We start from the raw sequence: 20,923 nt of genomic DNA on the forward strand, positions 1-20,923 counted from the left end.
TGACATAGGGCTACACTACAAACAAAGAGACCGTGTATGACTCAGAGGAGCTGGAGCAGGGTCACAGCGGCAGGAAAGGCAACAGGGACAGGCAGGAGAGCCCTTACAATGAGAAAAGGATTGGGCTTGGTGAGGCAAGACAAAGAGAAGAGTCCGTGTTGACACCTAGGTTTCCATTAGGACAAGGGCGTTGTCCAAGAAGCATGCACCATACCGACTAAAGAAATTAGGTGTTCAGGCTGCAGAGTAGATCAGCACCTGAAGCGCAGACAGTACCAGCAGCCATTGGTGCCCATTCCCAGTCATTCTCCCCTGGGGCAGACCCATTGCAGTCCTGGAGTCTGGGGAAATATGTGGGGCATTTTTGGTTGTCACACTGACAAGGGGCTTACTGGCTCTTAGTAAAGCCCATAGATGCTAGGCTTCCTGAAGTACCTAGAACACTTCCTCACAGTGAAGAATTTCCCCGCCCCAAATTCCAGCAACAACTCCATGCGAAACACCAATCAACACTCTCTACAACCAGCACCTGAAAATCCATGTGCTATGGAGAGATTTTATTTAGTGATTTCATTCTGATTTAGCCTAAAAAGCAAAATAATAACAGGTGAGGGAAAATTTTCTAAATCAAAGAGCAACATAAGTGTTGTTGGAAAAGAATAAGCAGTGCTTGCAGCTTGCCCTGTGTTTTCCATAGGCGTTATGGCCAAGAATTCTGACTTTTGTGGTACCTGTGGAATATACAGGAACTCTGGACTACCTGTTTAATATAATCAGAATTCTGATTATGGCAGAGGAGAGGAAGAAGAATGCCAAGGAGTCTACAGCACTTGTCATCTCTACAGGAGCTGGTCTGTACATTCAAAAACAAAGGAAACCAATTCTCTTATGAGACTCATTTCCAGAAAGGCTGCAGTGCTTTGATCATATACCTAACCCCAATCTGAATATTTCTACCCCCCACTACAATAATAAAAATTGCTTTCTCTTTCTAGTGAAACTTTCTTCACCGCAACAGCTACTGGCCAGACTTCTGGTGAGTGAGTTACAAAAAACCAATGTGGGATACATTTAAGCCATTATACATAACTTTGTTCCAAATGCTAATAAAAATTACCTAGATACTCCAAACCAAAAGAAACACTAAAGTGGCATAATAAATGTCCTGCTCTACTAATGATACTCAGGAAGATTTATTATTGCCAAGATTATCTGCTCATCCTGAAATGCTTGTTAACCTTTGTGATTTTAAAGTAAGCATAGTGACCCATGAATTTGATCCATAAGTACCATTCAAAGAATGCCTCATCAATTGTTCAGATTTGCCTATCTCCTTGTGGCCCCACATGTGTGATTTACTCAAGTGCTATTTCCACATGCCCTTATTTAATTAAAATATATGTCTAAGTGTTGTTTCCTTCCACTTATTTTTGGTTGGTGGTTTCCATACATTTTTTCACTTTTTTCTTCAGAAGAAAACTGGGGAGAAGGATTGTCTAAGTATTAGGTTTGCTCTAGAATAACTAAGAATAGACTGTGATGATTTGCTGGAAAAAAAAATCTAATGCATAAATCAAGGGAATTCAGGATAATGGTAGAAAGGAAAAGGTAAGTGGGCCTTTTAACTACCCCTGATTAACATTTTCTCTTTCATCCTTCAGGTAATTTCTATGCTCGTCAGTGTAGGGAAATTACGTGGGGCTAGTGCAATAGGACTTTTGAAGATATTGCCTGAGGTCATTCACCCCAAATTGGTAGACCTATGGAAAACCCCCTTACCCGAGCTCCTGCAGCCTCTGGAAGGCACGAGGGAGTGGGGGCAGGTCTTTACCCAAGAAGGCAAGAACCCGAAGAAACACAACACCTCTTCTCTGTCTCAAGCCATTGTAGTTCATTTTAGGCAATAAAAACAGTGAACTTGATGTGCAAAGTAGAAATTTTTTCCCTGACTTCTTACATTCCATTTATCTGCCAAATACTTGTTCTATGAGAGGACCTGGTGAATAAAATCCTTACCAGGAACTTTTTTTTTTTTCTCTAGTCTTTTTCTTGTATTTAGAGAAAATCTCTTTTGATGTTCTAAAAAGTTCTTAGTGTTTATGTTAGAGTATTGAAATACGATCATTTCAGTACTTACTGTTGAGGTTAGCAAAAAGCCTCGATTTTTATCATGGGTGAAAGACCCCCGGTCCACCTGACTGGCATTTTAAAGTTGAGAACATAGTCAGTTTCATCTGAAATAACCACCCCTTGTGGAGAGAAAGCTTGAAGTGGAACTCCAGCATCCCCGAGGGACCTGGCAAGGGCGAAATTGAGTCTTGATTTTTTTTTTGCAATTATTGCATCGATTTCTCTTTCTAGGAATGAATGCTAGTATCGTGCTATGGGAAACCATGCTGCTTCAGGTAAGGGCAGCCTCTAGACTAACTGTAGATGATGGGGTGATTAAATCAATTAAAATTATCCACTTAACTAAGAACAGGATTCCAAAGCATAGAAGCAAATTTTGCTTTTCCTAGGAAAAGGACTGGGGTGTTAGAAGTGATCAAGTTTAAGAATTATTCTCCTTATATCACCATGATTTGAATCACAGTCTTTAGTCTTCAATTTGATTAAGAGTTTAAGACAGTTTTAAAGATTTCACTTACTAATATTTTCCTCTGTGTCTACCTTAAATTCTCTCTAATTTTCAGGTTTTTAACCTCTCCTTGTGATTGCATCTTTTGCTGTTCATATAACACAGATTGACATAATTTCCACTACTCTGCTCCTCAGTACAACTCCATTTCCTCCTTTTTCTGCTTCTCATTGTCTTTTTCCTAATTTCTAAAAACCCAAGGGCCACATTGTACCCCTTTTCCAAAAAAGAATCTCTTTCTCTTGTCCATAAACTTTTGGCCACAGCACCTCTACCAGCACCACTCCCTCCGGAATCAGAATCTCTGGAGGTGGTACCTGAGAACCGAGATGTTTTAAAGATCCCCACAAGTTACTCTCATCCAATATGAGATTTGAAAGTGACGGTTCTGCTCTCCTGGTCCTTAATTCTAGGATCCACCTCCCCACCTATATTCATGCTTCTTTTTTCTCCCCCTCCTCAAAATTCCTACCTTATTTTCCCCTGCTACTATTTCATAGCAATTGTGCTTACTAGGAGGTTTCTTTCTCCAGAGAAAAGCCTTGAGAATGGTTTCTTTCTCTCATCCAATCTTAAGTATACTTCTAGCCTTCTTCCAAAACTGTTGGCATGTGCCCCTTTCCTTAAACTTCCAAGGCTGTTTAATTTCTTCCCTTCAAAGGTCCTACTCATTGAGTGAGTTCCTATTAATAAAATGCATGTAAATCTTTTCACTGACTTTGACATTGTCTTTTCTAAGCTTAAAACACAGAAAATACAGTAGAAATAACAGAGTTTAGAAATTACAACAGATTTTGTCCTCCAAAAAGACAAAAACACCTTATTGTGCATTGTTCAGTGAAGAAGGACATGGGTTCAGATGACTGATTGGGGCCCTGGCTCAGAATAATTGGTGAAGCCGGGAATACTTAGTTACAGAATTGAAGTTAGCAAAACGTGTCTGTACATCTAACTGGCTCTTCTAGACATTTAATTCTTTCTTCCAAAAATGTTCCTTTCTTTTAGCATATAATAAAACAAACTAACATTGACAAATGGAGTTTTTCCAAATCTATTCAAAACCTGAAAGATGTTAAATTCAATTTAAGTTTCAGAATAAATTAGTTTCTATTTTAAGTCTTCCAGAAATTTTTATTTAAGAGAAAAAAGGAAAGCACTTACATGGAGTTACTTCCATGTTCTGTGTAACTTACTCTTAATGGGAATTCAGAACATAATAGAATATGGCTTTTAGAATAAACTAAGAGGAAAAGTCCCATTTTTTATGGGAAAAGGTATAATCCCATTTAATATAATATATTAATATATATATACTTTTAAAAAAATAAGGTAAAAAAAAAAAAGTACCAAGAAAACACATTAAGCAGTCACATTCATACCTAACTTCTTCCACTTCCTACAACAGTTGCTCCAAGAGTCTTTATTGGAAGATCAACGACATAGCCTGGACCATTCAACTGAGTCGAGATTTCAACCAGCAAATGGGCAGCTACAGCAACACCTCCGTTGAAAAGGTTGGTTTTTTTCAACTAAGGGACTTTAGCTTCTACTTTATGACCTAAAAGGGCTGCTCAAGTTCCAACTTGTCTCTACTGCAACCAAAGAGAAGGAGAAATCTTTAGAAAAATGCTACCTCCTCTTCGCCTCACATCTGCCCGCAAGTTACTCATGGGCCTGCCCCTGTCTGCAAGGCCCGCGGAGAGGTGTAGTGCCTTGCAGTCAACTATGGGCCTGGCTAAAGCTCAGAGGCTCTGTTCTAGAGGAGGAAAAGAAATGGATACTGGAAGGCAAGCTGCCATCCACACCATAGCACTAGTTTAGAACCAGCTATGTCTCAGTGTCCATTGGGCCAGTTTTGTGAGGCTGGCTACAAGAAACAATATGCTTACAATTTCACAAAAACTTAGAGCTAAAAGAATGTTGAAAGGCCAGTTCTTTCATCCCTTTTGTCTCTAAATGGTTTTGACCTAACCTCCACATTCTAGCTATCCATTCCAAATGAGGTTTGAATCCAGTTTCTGCTATTTTCTTCTTACATAGCTTTAGATAAATTACTTAACCTCTCTGTATACTAACCAATAAAATGGAAATTTTGCCCATTTCTGAGGGTTGTAAGGTTACAAAGTTTCAATGAGATAAAGTATATAAATATACTAAGTGCCTGGCACAGGCATGTGCTCAATAAAAGACAGATCAAGTTTATCATTATGATTATATCATTACTAAATTTTTTCCTAAAGAAATATTTTCTAAGTCATCAATTCCAGTAGTAAGTGTCTCTTCCCACAAATTATTTATTATTCACTTTGAACTCTCCTCTGCAATATTCAGAATCCCCCTCATGACTGATTCTCTCATGTAGTACAGAGTACTAATCCTCACACCCGTCAGGAAGATTTAGTGAGCAACGTCTCATGTCCTCATGCATGAACTAGCCTTGTACATCTCATGTAATACCCTCATCCAACCTCTCCCCGACTCATGAGATTAGTCCAGGATAATGGTACAAGTAAACAGAGCAATTCTAGCAATGAGCTGCCTAGATGGCGCTCAACTGTTATTCTTAACACCAGGAAAATAAGAGTGTTTTAGATTTAGACTAGTTAGGTTTAGCTGTATAACAAACTACGCTTAGTGGCTTAAAATGATAGCCACCTTTTTAGCTTACAATTTTGCAGGTTGACAACTTGGACTGGGCTCAGCTGGGCAGTCGTCAGACCTCAACTCATCTCCCTGGCAAACACTGGGAACTGGCCACTCCGGATGATCTTAACGGGGATGACTTGTTTCTGTTCCCTGTGGTCTCTCATCCTCCAGCAGGCTAGCCCCAGGGATGACTTGTTTCTGTTCCGTGGTCTCTCATCCTCCAGCAGGCTAGCCCCAGGCTGTTCACATGGTTGGGGCAAAAGAGTTGCAAAGTTTCTCAAGTTCTAGGCTCAGGACAGACACACTCTTACTCCTGCCACATCCTACTGGCCAACGCAAGTCCTAAAGCCAGCCTAGAGGCAAGGGTAGATAGAGGTGGTATAGAAAGGTTGGGGCTATTTTTGCAATTGACCACATTATTTCCCAGTTCTGAGCTCCTGATACCTGGGATTCCTCACCAAGTCCCAAAGCAAAAACATGCTATACACGAGCTCTGACCAAATTCAGCAGAGAAACAATAGGCCAATGGTGCTGGGAAGCACTGAGGCAACCCTTTTACACACAAGTCATATTTTCCCTTTCATGACATCAATTTTTTTCTGCAGCACAGGACTCTTTTCTGTCCTTCGCCCAAGATGGAGTTATATAGACCCTGGCAGCTTGGGCCCTAATTAATATTTAAGTCTGTGTTGTGCACAGTTTTTCTAATTATAATTGAATTATCATGGGGGCCTTTTTCCGGGAAGGCCAAGTGAACAGTGGATGCTACCTCGTCAGATCCTCACTCTGATCAAGACTGTGGTCACTCTTGTAGCTGCTCCACCTGTTGTGCCATCTTATCCTCCAGCTGGCCAGCTTTCTCTCTTGGATGTGACAAGATGCACAGTCTGAATAAAGAGATGCCAATCTGATATTATTCAGCTGTAAATGATTTGAATCTTAGAAAACAAATCAAGACTTCATGACCTAATTTTTCTAGCCATATGTCAAGCACCTGCTCCTGTGAATTTATTCCTTGTATCTTATCTCTACAAGAATAGAGAAATGCCTATCTATATGCACACATACACATGTATATACACACATACACATATACATACTTAGATCCAAGCATAGGCTGTGGTGTTCAAACACAAGCCACTCCTGGGCTGCCCCACTCTCCCAGCTGTCGTCCTAAATTTTGCATGGCTTCTAAAGAAAGAGAATAAGAAGCCACATCTGCTTCCTTGCCTTGTCTCCATCCTGACATGACCAAAGTGTTTAGGATAGCAAAGCATCATGAATCCAACATTCTCACCAGTTTGAAGGGATATGAATCACAGAATGATTCGCCACATGCTCTCTCACCAGTGTTCCTCCACTGGGAGACTTAGTTACTGAGAATTCCTAAGTACAGACACAATGTGTACATAAAAGTTCCTGTATGACTTTTCACTTTACCCTTGACACCATTTTGACAGTACTTGTGGACAACCCACCCTGCTCTTGAGAAAGAGGCAACAGTAGGGCTCATGAAGTACTATTTTCAAAACTATATTGTAGTTATGTCTCCTAAACTATAAAGTAAGTTAATATCCTTTGGAGGTTGAGAATATTTGATGACATCATCCTCAAATAACCCTATTAACATTAAATGTGTTTATTCAATAAACATTTTTGAGCACTTATTAGCCAACAGGGACTGCACACTTCAAGTAATCGATAAGATCCTCTAATCACTGGACTTAATGAAAAGACAAAGAAATGAAATTCTGAGAATAGAGACAAACAAGAAAATTGAAAACTATAACAGGCAGTGAAAGGTACTACAAAGCTAGAGCACAAAGCATCGAGTGCAGAAGAAAAAGAGGTGGAGGCCAGAGCCTGGGGGAAGGAAACACTTTCAAGAAGAAATAAATAAAAAAGTAAATAAATGCACAGTTACTAAGCAATCTTTAAGCCACCCCAATTTCTTTCCTTCAGATGACTATTTTAACTCTTTCCACTTTTCATCAGTCTTGTTTTCCAACCTTTAACATTTTGTTGCTTGCCTTTTGTTTTCCAGAAATTTCTTTGGAAAACCTTGGGAACCACCTTAGCATCCTGCCCAGATATAAACTTTGTAAGCTCACAGATTAAGGAATTTGTGAATGCTCCCAGCCAACTGTGGGATCAACGACAGGTGGGACCCTTTTCTGTCAATTTCCTCATAATGATAATAATTAATTCTATTCAGAAAACATCTGATCGGTCTCATGATAATGTCTTGCTTATCTAGAAATATCCATGAATGCATATAGAATGGTCTAACAGAATTTTTCAGAAAAATGATGCTTCCCTGTTTAAATATCAATGCTTCATTATTTAGCCAGGTTTGTGGAAATATTGAAAAGTGAATTTCAATAATTCATACTTAAAAGAGTAATATTAATATATTTGACCTTGGTTTTATAACTTACATGTATGATCATAAACATAAAAATAATTGAATGTATAAGCTGCAAGTACCTTATTATGCCATATGATTTTCAACCTAGAGAAAATTTAAGTGTAACCTGAAGAGCTTTGCAAAGCACTTTTACCTGTTCCCTAACCTAGCCTACCTAGTCTAGAGAGTATGTGTCAACATGGAGGAAGGAGAGGATGCATATTTTTTAAAAAACTCAGCCCACAAAACTCCTCAGGCTAATAGAGACCACGCAATATAAAATAAATTATTGTACTGTGTTTCATTATATACTCTCCTCAGAGATTCTGAGATGTTTAGTGTTCTTTCTCCCCTATTAAATGACCAGAAACCACTAGACTTTACTAAAGTTTTGAAACTGCTTTTGTATTGCTATTATTTCTTTTTTCCTTGTCAGATATTCACTTATCACCAATTGCTCTTGGTATTATTTCCAAAACCATTTTCCCCAACCTAGCAGCCCTTTTAATTCTGTCATAATTGAGGAAATGAAGTAAGTTTATTTTAGTTGTAAGCATATAATAAATATAGCTCTCATTCAAGGTCTGAGGGGTGCACAAACTTTCAAAGAGAAACTTCGTGACAACCATTTAAGCTCCCCAAATTTCTTTTTTACTGAACTTCACTTCAAGCTCTTGAGTGTGTCCCACACTTGAGCTACTTCTTAGATGATGTCTAGATGAGGAAGATGCTACACAACTTTCTTAATCTCACTGAACTTATTGGCTTTCCATCTCCTAAGCGTGCCTCACTCACACAACACCCGAGCTCAGATTCTGGGATCACACTGGCTTCATCCGTATCTTGGCTCCACACACCCTCCCTGTGTCCTGCACATTCCTCCAGAGTGAAATAGGGAAAGCAGAACACCTCAAAGCTCTTGTTCGTGGAGACATCAAGTGAGCCCACAGGAGGAGGAGATGAAAAATTGAGATCACAACTGTGAGAAGCCAGAAAGAGAAATCGGACCAAGGGAAAGCAGTAGGACTCACTTGTGCAGATTTGAGGGTCCAGTTAGGGTGGAAATCATCTTCTACTGCCACCAATTGTCTCTGTGCATCATTTTTTTTTCCAGCAGCATCCGGCAGACCAGGTGTAGGGATAGATGATGGATAAATTGACCAGTCAGATTTATCCAGGGCTTGTGTTTTGCCTGACTTAAGTGACAGAAGAACAATGGGCATAGATCAGATAGGACAATGGGCACAAATCACAGTGTGGAAAAGTTGAGAAAGGAAACAAGAAGTTAGGAAGATGGGTTGAGAGAGGAGAAACAGAGCCTTACAGGGCAAGAGCACACAATGGCTAAAAGACACAGAGAGGTTTATATGCTAGGCTATGGCCAAGGAACACAGAGATGTCAGGCCACAAGCCTTTAAAGAATCCTTCCAAGCATCTTCCGGTAGTGGAGAGTGTACAGCCCGGTATCTAGGACTAGGACTAGGCACAGTGCTAGTTGAGTCCTTGGTGACAATGGTCTGGTCCTTGGGTTCCCATGGAGGCAATAGCAAGGTTATATAGGCAAATGAAATTTAACAGGATTAATGAATGAATTGCCATGAAGGTACTTTGGTAAAACCAGCCTGGGGCAAGAGAGATGGGGAGGTAAGAATGTGGACAAGGGGGAGCAATACCTTAGAGTATAGAATAAAAGCTACCAACTTCCAAATATTTATCCATTTATGATATAATAAAGTTTTGGTAGCAGAATGATCCCTTAAAAATGTCAGTCTGCTTAGGCTCTAAAAACCTCCATTGACTTCCCAGCAATCTAAGATTAAAGGCCCTACTCAAACCATCTCCTACCTCTGCTCTGACTTCATCTTGCACTACTGTCCATAATCGCTCACTCTGCCCTCTGCAGTGGACCTCAGGGCCTTTGGACTTGCTTCTTCTCTGTTCGGAACTCTCCTTTCCCAATAGTCCCATGGCTCACTCGCTCACTTATTGGAGGGCTCTGCTGAATGTCACCCTGTTAAGGAGGTCTTCTCTGGCCACCTTATTTAAACTCCCCCCAACCTGCAACAGCTATTCGCTTTTGTTTTTCTTCTCAGTAGCACTTACCACCATTGAAATGTCATATATTTAAACATTTATTGAATTTATGTATTTATTTAACGTCACTTCCCTTGGTTATCCTCCACAAGGATGGGGTGTTTGATATGTTCTGTTCACTATTGTATCCCCAGCACCTAAAAGAGTGTGTGACACATAATAGGTGCTTAATAAATATTTGTTGCCTAAGTAAATGATGAAACTCAAATCTCTTTTCTTCTCTGATTTTAGGGAGCATCTATTTTAGGATACAGTGCTGAGAACCACTTGGATACTGTTTTAAAAGTTATTAAAACATTCCAAGATCAGGAAAAGTTTTTCATGAATCAATGTAAGGTAAAGAGAACAATCTTCTCCTCCAAAGCCTATCTTTGGTCACCACCAGGGCATATGGCACTGATTCCTCCAGTGAATATGCTTCTCCATATCATACTTATTCCTGTCCCCAGGTAGGTCTTGACTGTCCTGGCCCAGGCCCTGTAGGATGACCAGCTATAAAACAAGCCCACCCCCTCCTCTACCACTAATGCTGACCTGGCAGGTCCCAAGGAGCTCCGGGTGTGCCTAGGTTTGCCCTCCTACAAGCTGCCCAGGTCTTGTGTACACTCTGCTTCCCCTGAGGGAGAGGGATTCAAAAGTAAAAGTTACCACAAGCCTTCTCACAGGTACCTCTGTTAAAGCCTGATAGAGATCTGTCAGGTCCTGGGGGGTTAAATTCAACAAACAGAAGTATCAGTTCTAAACTAATTCTAGTCATCCCAGTCCCATTTCTTAACCCCTGTCATGGTCACAGGATTAGGAAAAGGCATGAGAGAAAAGGAAACTCCTTCAGTCATATTTTTCACTTCTTTCTTTCTGGGTCTTCAGGGTATTTTTTCTGGGAAAAAGAGCCTGACTAAAACTGACATTATAGTAATCTACGGAGCCGTGGCCCTCCGTGCTCCCAAGAGCCAACTCCTTGCCAGGCTTGATCAAGACATCGTATCCCAAGTCCTGTCTCTTTACCGCCAGCACTCTCAGGTAATGGCCAGCCCACAGCAGCCTCGATTTCCAGGCTGGGATTCCCAGACCTTGGAGGGGCTCGGCTCTTGGGAATCTTTGTGATGGTAGGACACAGGCCAAAGGGAAGATAGGGTCTGGTTAAGTTCAGAAGATAAGAACGTGGGAACAGAAAGATTTATTATGAAACAGGTTTAGGTAATTTGTTTCTTTTCTAAGGCCTTGGGCAGTTAATGTCCTGTCACTCCCATGATACCTTCTCAGATCAATTGTACCCAAAGTGGTCTCATCCTCATTTGAACTTAAAATAATTACTCCTGTACTACTTTGGGCCAGCTGGCTTATTACTTCCCTGTAATAGTCTCTAAAGTGTTACTAATAGTAGTTATTCACCCTTTTACATGGTATATTTGATAAACTACCTAAAACACTGCCTCACAAATAGTGGGTGTCATATATGTATTTTTAAGTGAATAAAATACATCATTCATCAATCAACTCAATCCACATCAAGTTGCACAATTTTCCACCTTGACGCTCACCCCAGCCACCCTGACCATCCTTGATGCTCCTCACACATGCCAAGAATGTTCCAGCCTGGGAGCCACCAAACCAAGTTGGAATTCATCCAGTCATTTCTGTCCCCCATAGAACTTTTTGTGTCTTTAGTAAAATGCTTTACACATACAGTCCATTCAACCATTTTGCTGATGAGTACCAGGTTAGCCACCTAAAAATCACCTAGGGACGGATCAAGTTTAAAATAGATCTTCTCCAGGCTATTTTCCAGGGAGGCTGGCTCCATAGGTCTGGGGTACAGTCTGACATCTGAATTTTTAAAATGATTCTTAACCATAGCCAGGTTTCAGGAGCTTTCACTGACCATATGCACATTGTTTCTCCTATAAGATTGTTAGCACTTTGATATTAGGCATTGTACCTCATGCTCCTTTATCTCCTCTTCTGTGCCCTCCACAAACCAGCTGTCTGATAAATCTGTGGTCTTGACATTTATTCATGTGTGTATTTGTATGGAATCATAGGGAGCTCATGATATCACAGATGTAAGGATCTACTAGTGGGAGGGTGTAGGGCAGAGATCCTCTCACCTCAGTGGCAGGAGAGTTACCTGGAGAGCTTGTTAAAAAGTGGAGATCCCTAATGAATTACAGACTTCAGGGTTGGACCACTCAACCTGTATTTTTAACATGCTCCTCAAAAGGTGATATGACACACCAAAATTTGATAAGCAGTAAGAGAACTGAAAACACAATTTAAAAAGATGTTCTATGTTATATTAATTTTTTCCCATCATTAAGGAAAATTATGATAAAAATAAAAGAGAAAAGGAGATAAAATTGTTTTAAAGATGGTACATTTTCAAGATATAGTCAATTCTGCTATAATACAACATATGTGCAAGACAGAACAAGAAAAATCACAGGGATTATGGGAAAAATGGAGTGAGGCACACAACATTCAAAAAACCCCAGCAATGATACATTTAAAAAATAGGAATCTTGCCAAGACCTAGTGTCCTGCTTCCCTGTTGTCCTTCAGGCTGATGGATGGTTCTTCTTGTTGGGGTGTTGAAATTCTCTAACTGCTGCTCCTGTATCTACATTCGCCTTTGATTTTGCAGGTTCTGGGCATGTCTATGATGAACAAGGTATGCAGCACAGTTGGTATATTTGAATACAAATCATGCTCCCTGGAAATGCAGTAAGCATAGATGTCCTCTTGATTTGATTCCAGAAAAAAGGACCCCTATATATAACTAACTAATCCAATCTGAAGCCAGGATCCCTGAGCCTAAGCTAGAATAGAACAAGGAGCTGCATCTGGCTCCAAGTGGTTTTAAAGGAAATAAACTAGAGTAATGTTTTTAGAACTGTGCATTGTGACTAACCAGTGACCATGGAACCAATTTTATAGGCCAGTAGATCACAGCTGGGAGGTCTTTTTGTAATGAAATAAAAGAGGAATAGTAGAAAATATTGCATATAGCAAAAATAAGTCATAAAGCCTTTATTTCAGTTTTACACATATATGTATACAGTGCTTGTAAGTACTGGGTAGAATTGTAAACTCTTTCCTACTGAGGTTTATGGTCAAAAACGTTTGAAAGTCACTGTTGTGGAGAAACTCCAGTCTATGGTGATGAGGTAGAGGGAATGGAGACTGACTTTTGTTTTTCAACTTTCCTGCAACTCAGATCCTAGACCTAAGGAGAGAGGGCAAAAGCAGCAGGGGTTCTCTGTCCTGTCTGGGTGCATATTTAAACCCTAGGTCAAACATTTAGAGAACTGGGTGTGCGGCCTCTGACCTTGGCTTGCGCCATAAGCCATTTTGCTTTAGGACATGGATCTGCAAATGAGTTTCACAAGAAGTGTCACTGAGATCGGCATTTCTGTCCAAGACGCTGAGGATCAGAGGTTCACGTTTTCCTACAAGGAGGTGCTGCTGGGTTACATGCTAGTGAGTGTGCAGAGAGGACACGGGCAAGGCCCAAGAAGTCTGGTACCAGGAGTGCAGGGCTGACTTTTTTAAAGCTGATAAAACGTACCAGTTCCGAGTGGCAGATCTCTGCCATATTTCAGAACAAGGGCTGCAGTGGTCTCATAGGGTTGCAGCTGCATGTGAACACTCCCCACACACTTTTTGCACTAGTTCACCTCCTTGTTTATGTTGCAGGACTTCATCAGGGATGAGCCCCTGAATTCCTTAGCTAGTCCCATACCCATTTGGTGGAAAGCCTTAATTGCCATCAGATACCTCAGGTAGAGAATTTTTTGTTGTTCTCATCTCACTGACATGGATTAAAGAGCAACTTGATACACAAAGCTGGACATTTCCATGCAAAAGGAAATTTCTTTTCGTAGTTCTTGGCCTGTAGACAAACTTTAACCTTCTCATTAAAAATTTGTGAAAGTCCTAATCACATCCAAGGTGGTTAGTAGCAACAAACCTGAAGAAGAAAATAATTTCTAGTGAATTTTTAAAATAATATTTTCCCCTTGCAGCAAAAGAAATAAAAGTTCACTGTTAAAACTTGGAAACTGTAGAACATTTTTTAAAATAATAAAAATCACCCCTATTTCCTCTGCCTATTTCCAACATTTTGGTATATTCCCTTCAGGCCTTTTTCCATTTCAGTCTTTCAGTCTAGTTCTCCATTTCAATTACAGATTTCACACCCTACTCTGCATGTGATTTTGCGTTCTGCTTTTTCTTGCTACACCTTACATATTCCCACATTATTACCAATTCTTCACAAACATCATTTTTTTCATTAAAAAGGTTTTTTAATTTTTAATTGTGTAAAACAAACATAACAAAATTTATCATCTTAGCCATTTTTAAGTGTATAGTTCACTACTATTAAGTATAATCACATTGTTGTATAACCAATGTTCAAAATTCATTTTGTCTTGCAAAACTGAAGTTCTATGCCCATTAAACAAAGACTCTCTATTCCCTCCTCCCACCAGGCCTGACAACCACCATTCTACTTTTTGGCTCTATAAATTTTACACTTTAGGTATGTCATGTAAATGGAATCATACAGTATTTGTCTTTTTGTGTCTTGCTTATTTCAGTTAGAATAAGGTCTTGAAGGTCCATCCATGTTGTAACATGTGCCAAAACTTCCTGCTTTTTAATGCTGAATAATATTTCCTTTTATGTATACACCATATTTTGTTAATCCATTCATCCAGTGGGCACTTGGGTTTTTCACATTTTGACTGCTGTGAACATGGGTGACAAATATCTCTTCCACACCCTACTTCTAGACCCTTTCTTTTGTGTATATACCCAAGAGTAGAATTTCTGGGTCATATGGTAATTCTATTTTCACTTCTTTGAGGAACAACCATATTGTTTTCCATAGCAGCAGCACCATTTTACATGCCCACGAACAGTACACAAAGGTTCTAATTTTTCCCATATCTTTGCCAACACTTGTTATTTTCTAGGTATTTTTTTATAGTAGCCATTGTAATGAGTACAAAGTGGTATCTCGTTTTGAGTTGCATTTCTCTAATGATTAGCCACTTTGAGCATCATTTCATATGCTTACTGCCTATTTGTGTATCTTCTTCAGAGAAATGTCTGTTCAATTCCTTTGCCCATTTTTTATTGGTTCTTTGGTTTTTGTTGTTCTTGAGTTATATTCTTATTTGTTATTGAGGTGTTCTTTATATATTCTGGTTATTAATCTCTTATCAGATGTATGATGAGCAAATATTTTCTTTCATTCCATAGGTTGTATTTTTTCTCTGTTAGTTGTGTCCTTTAATGCACAGCAGCGTTTTAAATTCTTTGTTAGTCCCATTCGTCTATTTGTACTTTTTCTATCTGTGCTTTTAGTGTTGTATACAAGAAATCATTGCCAAATCTAGTGTCATGAAGCTTTTCCCCTATGTTTTCTTCTACGAGTTTAATAGTTCTGGCTTTTACCTTTAGGGGTTTGATCCATTTTGAGTTGATTTTTGTAGAGTCCAACTTCTTTCTTTTGCATGTGGCTAACTAGTTTTCCCAACACCAGTTGTTGAAAAGATTATCCTTTATCCAACTGAATGGTCTCAGAACCCTCATTGAAAATAATCTGACCATATATGCCAGAGTTTATATCTGGGATCTCTATTCCATTCCATTAGTCTATGTTTGTCTCTTTATGCCAAGGACCACACTCTTTTGATTCCCGTGGTTTTATAATAAGTTTTTGAAACCAAGAAGTGTGGGACCTCCAACTTTGTCCTTTTCCAAGGTTATTTCAGTTATTTGTAGTTCCTTGAGATTCCTTATGAATTTTACGATGGCTTGTTCTATTTCTTTTTTAAAAAATGCTATTGGGATTTTGATAGGGATTGCATTAATTATGGAGATTACTTTGTGTAGTAGGGACATCTTAATAATAAGTCCTCAAAATTGTGAACCTAGGATGTCTTTCTATTTATTTGTATCTTCTTTAATTTCTTTCACAACATTTTGTGGTTTTCAGTGTACAAGTCTTTTGCTTCCTTGGTTAACTTTATATCTAAGTATTGTATTCTTTTTGATGTAAATGAAAGTGTTAAATTCCTATTTAATTGTTAGTATACAGACACACAACTGATTTTTGCATGTTGATTTTGTATTCTGCAACTCTGTTGAATTTGTTGGTTCTCATTGTTTTGTGTGTATGTGTGTGTGTAATCTTTAGTGTTTTATATATACTAGATCATGTTACCTGCAAACAGATCATTTTACTTCTTCCTTTCCAGTCTGGATGGTTTTTATTTCTTTGTCTTACCTAATTTTTCTGGCTAGGACTTCCAGTACTATGTTAAATAGAAGTGGCAAAAGCAAGCACCCTTGTTTTGTTCTTGATGTTAGAGGAAAAGTTTTCGGTCTTTTACTACCTCGTATGATATTCGCTATATGCTTTTCATATACGTCTTTTATTAAACTGAGGTAACAGGTATAAATAATACTCTGGTAGACACCTTTGGGCAAAAAGTGTTCTCTGAACTTCTAATTATAAAAGTTGACTATTTGGCTCAATAAATATTACTGAGTGTCATCTATGTATCAGGCATTGATGATGAACAAAATATGGTCTTATCTACTGGGCAAAATAGACATGAAACACATCCACATAATTCCTCTAAAATGTGATAAGATGCAACAGAGGGAAAGGCATAGGTTGCCCTGTTTACAAAGAGGAGGGAAATTTGAAGAAAGCTTAAATAATAAATCTTGATAATGAATTTAACCATGCTCTAGAACAGTGTTGTCAAGTAGAAATATAATGCAAATCACATATGTCGTTTAAAATTTTCTGGTAGCTCCTTTTTAAAAAGTAAAAAGAAGTTTAACTAATTGTGATGATTATTTCATTTAATCTAACATTCAGTATATTATCATTTCACTATGTATTCAATATTTTTTAAAGTAATGAGATAATTTAAAAGAATTTTCATTTTCAAAAATATCTCAATTAAACACACTCTATTATTGTTCTACCTCATCTTCTTTCAGCCTTCATTCTCCAGAAACACAAAATTCAAGTCCTCACATACTCTTTTTTAAAAAGAAATTCATTAAGCCTTTTTTCTCGATTAATCAAATAATCACATAAATCTTCACAATCCAGTGTTTCAGAATTACAGCATATCTTAATTCAGACTAATCACAACCTGAGTGTTCAATAGCTGCATGTTGCTATCAGGTACACTCACTTGGAAAGGACCCCGGTAGAACTTGGAAACTAATCTCTAATATCAGCACATCAATGTTTGCCTGGGGCCAGGGTAAAAGAAGAGATGAACTGCAAAGGGGCATAAGGAAACTTTTGGGTGTTCTCTACTGATTATCGTGGGGGTTTCATGGATGTGAAATTCATTTAATTTCACAATTTAAATGGATGCAGCTTGTTATGCTTAAATTATACTTTGGTAAGTTCACTTTTTTTAAAAACATTCAGCCAGACAATAAAGATGAAAAGATTGTTCAGCATGTATCAAAACATTAAACATTCTCAATAGAGCTGTCCCTCTATTGGTACTGACTTTTATTCCCTTCGGAGAGAACCAGTTTCATCCTGCCCTGACAGTATCATCCATTTTAATTTATTTAGTAATTTGGTAGCTGGCAAGTTGTATGGGATTGTCTCAATTTATATTTATTTAACAATAAATGGGGTTTTTCATGTTTATTGAACATTTTCATTTTCCCAAGTTATGTCTAGGTTTGTTCATATACTCATGATATCTAGAGTAAATGTCTATAAGAAAGAAAGACAGGAAGGAAGGAAGGGAGGGAGGAAGGGAGGGAGAGAGGAAGGAAAGAAGATTCCCATAGCATCTATTTACTTAAGCATTTATAAGAACCTAAAGTATGTGTGACACTACATATAACATTTACAGGACATATGAAACTGATAAAAAACACTGACTGCTTCAAGCTTAGAGTCAATCTCTCTCTCACATACACACACGCGCATACGCACAAGCACTGGAAGAAGTAAGTAGGTTAACGTTACCACAAATCACCTAATAAAGGGTTAAGTAATGCAAACCAAGTGGTGATTCGTTTATTTCTCTAATAAATAAGCACTGATGCATGCTGAGTATACTCACATGCACACTTTGAGTCTGTGTCCCCAATCTCTCTCTACTCCTGTCACTGCTTCCCTCAACATCCCAACATGGGAGAAAACGTGTCTGACCCTTTTAGAGGTGATTGGCAGTTCTTGGAACTTTCCTGGGTTGTGTTTCCTCATAATATCCGTTTCTCCACATGGTTGTCGTTTCAGCAAACTGAAACCTCAGCTCTCACTAAACGACCATCTTAATATTATTGAAGAGTCTATCCGGAGGCTGCTGCCCCTCCCACCTCTAGAAAAACTCAAAAATGAGGGCAAGACGGACAAGGACAGGAGCACATTAACGTGCGTGGTGCTGAGGCCTGAGTGGAAACAGAGTCTGCAGCAGGCCTGGCTCTCGCGCCTCACCTGACACTGGTGCTCTCGTTTAATTTCAGTTTCTCTATAAACGATCCATGGACGCCCTGGGAAAGCTGCTGAGGACCGTGATGGGGGACAACGTGAAAGCAGAGGACTGTCAGGAAATGTTTAATGTGAGTCAGGCCACTGCTCAGAGTCCCATATTTCCTGATCTGTGCTCCCTCCACAGGGAGAGAGAGTCCAGCCTGACCCACTTAAACACCAGGTAGTGTGTGTCCACTTCAGAACTGCGTAGAGAGGTGAGCACCCTGCTACAGAAAAGGCAGAGAGAGAGCAGGCATGAGAGAGTGAGAATGCGTGAATATGAAGAATACTACGAAAAGGACATTTGCTCCTTGACCAACAGCTTCTCCGAATGTGGCTTGTTTCACAAAAAGAGTGGGAAAGAGAAAGAGCCTTCCAGGTCACTGCCAAAGTGCTGGTGAATGATGCTGAGGTGAAGACTCCCCTGGAATGGGGAGATGTCATTGCTGCTAGCAACAGGGGTCTCTGAGGCCTCAGGATCCCAAATCCCTGCATGATGGATCTCGGGTCCCAGAATGCCGTGCCTCCCAGAAACGCACCCGAGAGGCGCCTCCTGGCCCCAGAGCGCAGCAAGCACGCTAGGATGAGCTGTCAGTCGTCTCTGCAGGCTTGCTTGCTCACTCTCCCACTGCCCTTAAAGGGAAGGCTCCAGCTTCATTTTCATTCTAAACACCTGTAGGGAAAAATCAGACACTTAATATCCAGTGTTGGGAATATCCTGGGATATCATGAAGCCACCATGGGGACCTCCTTTGTCTTGCAGGCACCAGAAAAATTTAAAATCAGCTCCCTCCTCAGCCTCCTGGCCCCTCACTCCTGTGACACTCTGCCCACCATCCATCTGGCAGCTGCAAGTTCAGCTATCGGTCTGTTCTGTGTAAAAGGTGAGGGAAAGCTGAGAAACCCACAAATGAAGACATGACATTTATTTTCTTTTGTTCTCTGTTTTTCTTCTGTATTGTCTGTTTTTTTCCCTTCCTTCTTCTTTCCTCCCTCCCTCTCTCCCTCTTTTTCTGTCTGTCTCTGCCCACCTCTCTCCAGTTCAACCATTTCTGCATGCTAATACTTAATTATGCCATAGAATTCATCTCTTAGAAATTTTTCCCTCAGTGGCTCTGTTTTTTAAAAGAAAGATAGTAACATCCAAGCATCATAAAGCTCCATTAAGCAGGTAAAATGTTTTGAAAGTGTCCAGTTGAAATTGCTGAGCAGTTAGGCATGTTGGCAATGTTTTCTCTATCCACGGTTTTCTTCAGGAGAAAATTGTACTGCATTTTGGTGCTAGCTAAGTGACTTCAAGATTTTTTAAGAGAGAACGTTGTGGAGGTTTTTCTAGTTTCCATAGCAGGATCTCTGTCTGCTCTCCAAGTACATGTGAATAACTGTGAATATCAGTAAATGTAAGGAATTTTAAAGCCTCCATCTCAGGCTGAAGCCAGTAATCAGAACCTTCTGTCCAGGTTAAATCAGCAGGTGTGTCCCTGAGGCCAGCCCTGCACTATGTGTGCACAGTTCTTTGGAGAGTAGGTGCAGCCGGGAACACCAGATCTAGGTCTCATGCTGTCTCATGCCTATGTTCTGATCTTCATTCTTTTGGGTACTCAGAAAATATTTATGTGTTAAGCACTGTTCTGATGTTGGGGACACACAAATCTAAGATCCATATTTTTAAAAGTGTGTTAAGCCTAAAGGTGGGATTGGTTGGAGATAGTCAGTCAAAATGGAAAATACTATTTGGCAGAACCAGAAAAGGAACAAAAGTCTCCTGAAATACAGGAAGGTAATTCATTAGAATATATGCTTCTACCAACCCAGAAAAAGATAACAAATTAAGGAAGTAAGAACTAAGAGATCATTCCAGTAAAAAGAAGAAATGTGCCAGAAAGGGACCTCACAAAGTAAGGAATTTTAATTCTGTTATTGTCCTACCTCATCTTCTTTTAGTCTTCATTCTCCAAAAACACAAAATTCAAGCCCTCAGATACTCTTCTTTAAAAAGAAATTCAGTAAGCCTTTTTTCTTGATTAATCAAATAAGCATGGTAGAGAGAAAGAATATGATTATTAAACACCTGCTATACACAAATAACTAATGTGATACTAAATTAAATACTCACTTAATACTCACAGATGTTGCTCAGTCAGTTTAGAGATGAGGGATCTGACATGAGAAATATACCAGTAGCTTAGTCGGCAGAAAGGAGTGGCACAGCTTGGGCCCCAGGTCTCTCTGCCCCGTCTGCAATGTGCCATTGTGTTAGTTGCTCACTGCAGAAAGAAACTCCAACAGAGACAGTAGTACAGCAGAGAAGGAAGAGCTTGTGCGTTGCATCAAGACAGACTAGAGTTCAAATTCCAACTCTCCTGTTTTTAGTTACTGCATGACTGTTGCCAAATGGCTTCACATCTTTCTGCCTCAGCTTTTTAATCTGCAATTAAAAGAAGAGTCTACCTCGGTGACATCATGAGAAATAAATGAGATTACTGTATGCAGATTATTTAGCATGATGCCCAGCATATGGTAACTATTCATATGTGTTTGCTCTTAAGCTCACCATCTTATCAGGCAGCCAAATTAATGTCACATCAAAATATAGCCAATCTCT

General features: G+C 39.4%; 1 protein-coding gene across 1 annotated transcript in view; it reads left to right on the forward strand.

The window, feature by feature from the left end:
• Positions 1–20,923, forward strand: part of MROH2B (maestro heat like repeat family member 2B) — a 51,510-nt gene that overhangs the window by 15,877 nt on the left and 14,710 nt on the right. Inside the window, 16 exon segments of the mRNA XM_073214049.1 lie at positions 698–851; positions 996–1,036; positions 1,662–1,803; positions 2,362–2,405; positions 4,044–4,061; positions 4,063–4,152; positions 7,329–7,445; positions 10,017–10,121; positions 10,653–10,805; positions 12,427–12,453; positions 13,143–13,262; positions 13,479–13,564; positions 18,085–18,223; positions 18,312–18,407; positions 18,641–18,730; positions 19,082–19,202. Coding sequence (XP_073070150.1) covers positions 698–851; positions 996–1,036; positions 1,662–1,803; positions 2,362–2,405; positions 4,044–4,061; positions 4,063–4,152; positions 7,329–7,445; positions 10,017–10,121; positions 10,653–10,805; positions 12,427–12,453; positions 13,143–13,262; positions 13,479–13,564; positions 18,085–18,223; positions 18,312–18,407; positions 18,641–18,730; positions 19,082–19,202 — 1,543 coding nt within the window.

Source organism: Manis javanica, chromosome 1 (assembly GCF_040802235.1).
Source record: "Manis javanica isolate MJ-LG chromosome 1, MJ_LKY, whole genome shotgun sequence".
NCBI classification, from domain to species: Eukaryota; Metazoa; Chordata; class Mammalia; order Pholidota; family Manidae; genus Manis; species Manis javanica.